Source organism: Salmo salar, chromosome 02, assembly GCF_965601325.2.
Source record: "Salmo salar chromosome 02, fSalSal1, whole genome shotgun sequence".
In the NCBI taxonomy this organism is placed as follows: domain Eukaryota; kingdom Metazoa; phylum Chordata; class Actinopteri; order Salmoniformes; family Salmonidae; genus Salmo; species Salmo salar.
The window spans coordinates 12767910-12771717 of NC_138292.1; the positions used below are offsets into that span (position 1 = coordinate 12767910).

General features: G+C 44.9%; 1 protein-coding gene across 1 annotated transcript; it reads left to right on the forward strand.

Annotated features, from left to right (window-relative positions):
* Nucleotides 1-2006: 2006 nt before the first annotated feature.
* Nucleotides 2007-3706, forward strand: LOC106573713 (G-protein coupled receptor 20). Its single transcript, XM_082959881.1, has one exon. The coding sequence runs from the start codon at nucleotides 2007-2009 to the stop codon at nucleotides 3105-3107; it is 1101 nt and encodes a 366-aa protein (XP_082816007.1). The 3' UTR covers nucleotides 3108-3706.
* The last annotated feature ends 102 nt before the right edge of the window (nucleotides 3707-3808 follow it).

The following is a 3808-nucleotide window of genomic DNA, read 5'->3' on the forward strand; positions in this document are numbered from 1 at the left end:
TTCCCCACGATCTCCCTGCTTTGCCAGTCCCTCGTCTATCCTCTCTGCCCTAATATGGTTAATCAAAGGCTGTGGGAAGGGGATTGAGGATACAGAGGCCATCTATCTGTGTGTGTGTTGTGTCCGACTATTCCAAACGCACTACGATCTACTTGGTGTTATACAAAGTGAGATTAAGCTGCTCTTCACAACAGGTACTTAATACAGGGGATTGTCTACAACGTATTGTCTTATATACAATGACACTAATTTAGACTTACTTTTGACCTTGTAGAGGTCAGATGTCGAAATAGGTGGGTTTGTTTAAAAGTAATATTTATTGCATGATATCAAATTTATTTATATAGCCCTTCTTACATCAGCTGATATCTCAAAGTGCTGTACAGAAACCCAGCCTAAAACCCCAAACAGCAAGCAATGCAGGTGTAGAAGCACGGTGGCTATCTGTAAGAACCGACGCTGGAGTAGAGAAGCAGGTACGGGGAGTGAACATATAATCTTGCCAGACATGGAACAGGACAGGAACAGTGTCAGAACCAGGTAATACGAAGACAAATGACAATGAATGCAGAAGCAGGGAACGGAGCTGAGAAACAGACAGATATAAGGGAGGTAACAACACAGGTGATTGAGTCCAGGTGAGTCCAATGAATCGCTGATGAGCGTGACGAGGGAAGCAGCTGTGCGTAATGATGGTGGCAGGAGTGCGTAACGCTGGGCAGCCTGGCGCCCTCGCGCACCAGGGAGGGAGAGCGGGAGCAGGTGTGACAGATATCCCTTTAAAGGAAGTTATCACATAACTCTGTGTTGGTTGATTTCACAAGGTCCCAATCTCAAAAAAAGGAGGGCTGAAATGCATAATAATATACTATGATGACACTGCAAATACCAAAAGCCCCACAATAATTATGTCTGACGTCTTGAAATCATAGCATCTGTTCTACTCTCTATTGCTCTGTGCTGATTCTCTTTGAAGAAGTTCACTTTGCCTGAAAACTGAATAATATGAATCATTTGCAATTCTCTATACAGCTGTATTTCCTCTGTCAGTCCTATTGCTAGTGTATATTATGTAGCATACTTTTGCTTATTTTTCTGTCTAAAAGCCCATCTTCACTGTTAAATATACAAATAAATTACACCCGTCTCTGATTCCCACGTCTGAGAAAACGAATGGATTTGTAGTTGGTAAATAAACACCTGAAATGAATGGAATAGCTCAGATGCCCTTGTAATTGGCTTGTTAATGGGGTTGATGCCAACAGAAACAAACACTGTGACCGTACCACATTGTGAGTGGATGGTGGAGTAGTAGTGACATTGGTGGCTAGAGTCCAGGGCCCAGGTCAAAGGTGAATAAGTGTTTAGGTAACAGAGGATGCCTGTTCTCATGAGACTCCAGATCCTCAGGAAAGATCTCCCTTCCTGATATGTACATACAAACATACATGGTTACTTTATCTGCGTTGTGTCTCAAATTGCACCCTATTCCCTATATAGTGCACTACTTCTGGCCAGGATTGTGGTCAAAACTACTGCACTATATAGGGAATAGGGTGCAATTTGGGACACAACCCTGGACTGCATACACACTGACGTCCGCATGATCCAATGGAATTGGCTGTATAATGTCCGACAGACTTTTCCCATCCAGTATCAAGTTAGAGTATTTATTCGGATCACCTCATCAAGTAATACAACAACAATGATTGGAAGAGAATTGTGTTAGCAGGGGGCTGATATTTTGTTCATGAATGTTTTGTAGATTCAGTCTTTTAGAGAATATCACACCATCTAAACACTATTTCAACATGATTATAATATTGGTTTATGTTTAGATTTCCAAGAATGTTTTCCAGAATATTCAGTGTATCGTTCAGAATTCCTCAACTAAAAATGTCATGGTAAATAGGTGTGGGCTAGTTGTGTTGATCTGCAAAATGAACCCACTAAACTACATATTGTTTTTTGTTTGTTTTTCAGGCCGCGGGGCCAACCACAGAACTATGGAGCCTGCTTATACTGGGATGTCACTGGATAACTCTACCTCAACAGTGATGCCCATGGAGACCTCCGCCGGCAACACCAATGTGAGCAGAGAGCCGTACATGCACCGCCTGGCCCATCTAGACGAGGGTCTCTACAATGACTTCTACAGCCTGTGGATCTGTCTGGTGGTGGTCAACACACTCATCTTCATGGTGGGAATGGTTCTCAACACCCTGGCCCTGTACGTGTTCTGCTTTCGCACCAAGCCCAAGACCACCTCAGTCATCTACACCATCAATCTGGCTGTCACAGACCTACTGGTTAACCTCTCCCTGCCCACACGTATCATTCTCTACTACAGTGGGGGAAAGTGCCTCAACTGCTCCTACGTGCATATATTCAGCTACTTTGTCAACATGTACTGCAGCATCCTCTTCCTCACCAGTATATGCGTGGACAGATACCTGGCCATAGTACAGGTTGAGGCCTCTAGGAAGTGGAGGAACCCTAACGTGGCCAAGGGGGTGTGCATTTTCATCTGGCTCTTCGCTATCGTGGTCACCTACTCCTTCCTCACCACGGCGTTCCGACACGCGGGCTGCTGCGTCTCCAAGCTCTTCGTCCTGACCGTCTTCGAGTTCTTCCTCCCCTTGGTCGTCATCGTGGTGTTCACCGTGCGCATCATGTGTGCCCTGTCCAACTCCAGTCTGATGCAGCAGAGCAGAGAGAGGCGCGTGAGGGCCGTGCAGCTCCTCACCACTGTCCTGGTCATCTTCACCATCTGCTTCACCCCGTTCCACGTCAGGCAGGTGCTGGTGTACTTCTATCCCGACATGCCCCACCACGTCATTGTCTACCACGTCACCGTCACCCTCAGCAGCCTGAACAGCTGCATGGACCCCATCGTCTACTGCTTCGTCACCAACAACTTCCAGTCCAGCATGAGGGGCTTCTTCCGCAAGGCAGAGGCAGAGCTGGAGCAGACCAGTGGGAACATCATCAGCATGCAGAATAGCTCCAAGGGCTCGGGGACTGTCACGGCTATCGCTCACAGTGTGATGATGAACGTCCTGTCCTCCTCCTCTCCCCAGCATGGGAACCACATAACGTTAGACTGAGAAAGGGATGGGAAGATTGAGGAATGGGATGTTCAGTGTTCAGAGAGAGATGGACTTCTATTGCCTAACTGTGAGACTCTGGAGTGCAATTGACATACTACAGTAGGCTATCCTCCCATTTGAGAAAATGCTTTCCTGCTTATATTATTGTAGCCTATTGTTGGCTTGGAGATTTAAGTACTTGAAGACATTTTCGGACAAGAAACGTTATTTCTCCTGTGTTGGCCTACACCAGTCACAATGGAGGGCATTGACACTGAATACGACCTATAACGTGTTTATTGCAGCTGTCATACCAGCTGCTCCTGCATGATTTATTTCTACTGTACAATTATCATCTGAGGAGTATTTGTTTACTTTGATCCTAGATCGTATGGACCTCTGACAAAATCGACAAGTAATATTCTACTGCATTGCTATGGAAACAAATAGAAATATATGATAAACAGCTTCTGTAGATTCATGTGTGACGTTGTTGTCACAATACATATTTATCGTCAGCCTTCTCAGAAACTGGTTTTATGCAAAGCTTATATTACTGGCAAATATTACCAAACTAATTGTCCAAAAACATATAGAATAAAACATACAAAACCTTATTTATTTTATAGCAAGAACTCATTTCATTTAGTTTTTATTACTGTTGGAGGGCCAGTAGCGTGCACTCTTCACTCTGCCCCAGGGCAGTGAAGGGGATATTT

Bases quoted from the DNA above. Each gene is read 5' to 3' on its own strand.
- LOC106573713 (XM_082959881.1), top strand. From the start codon at position 2,007: ATGGAGCCTGCTTATACTGGGATGTCACTGGATAACTCTACCTCAACA.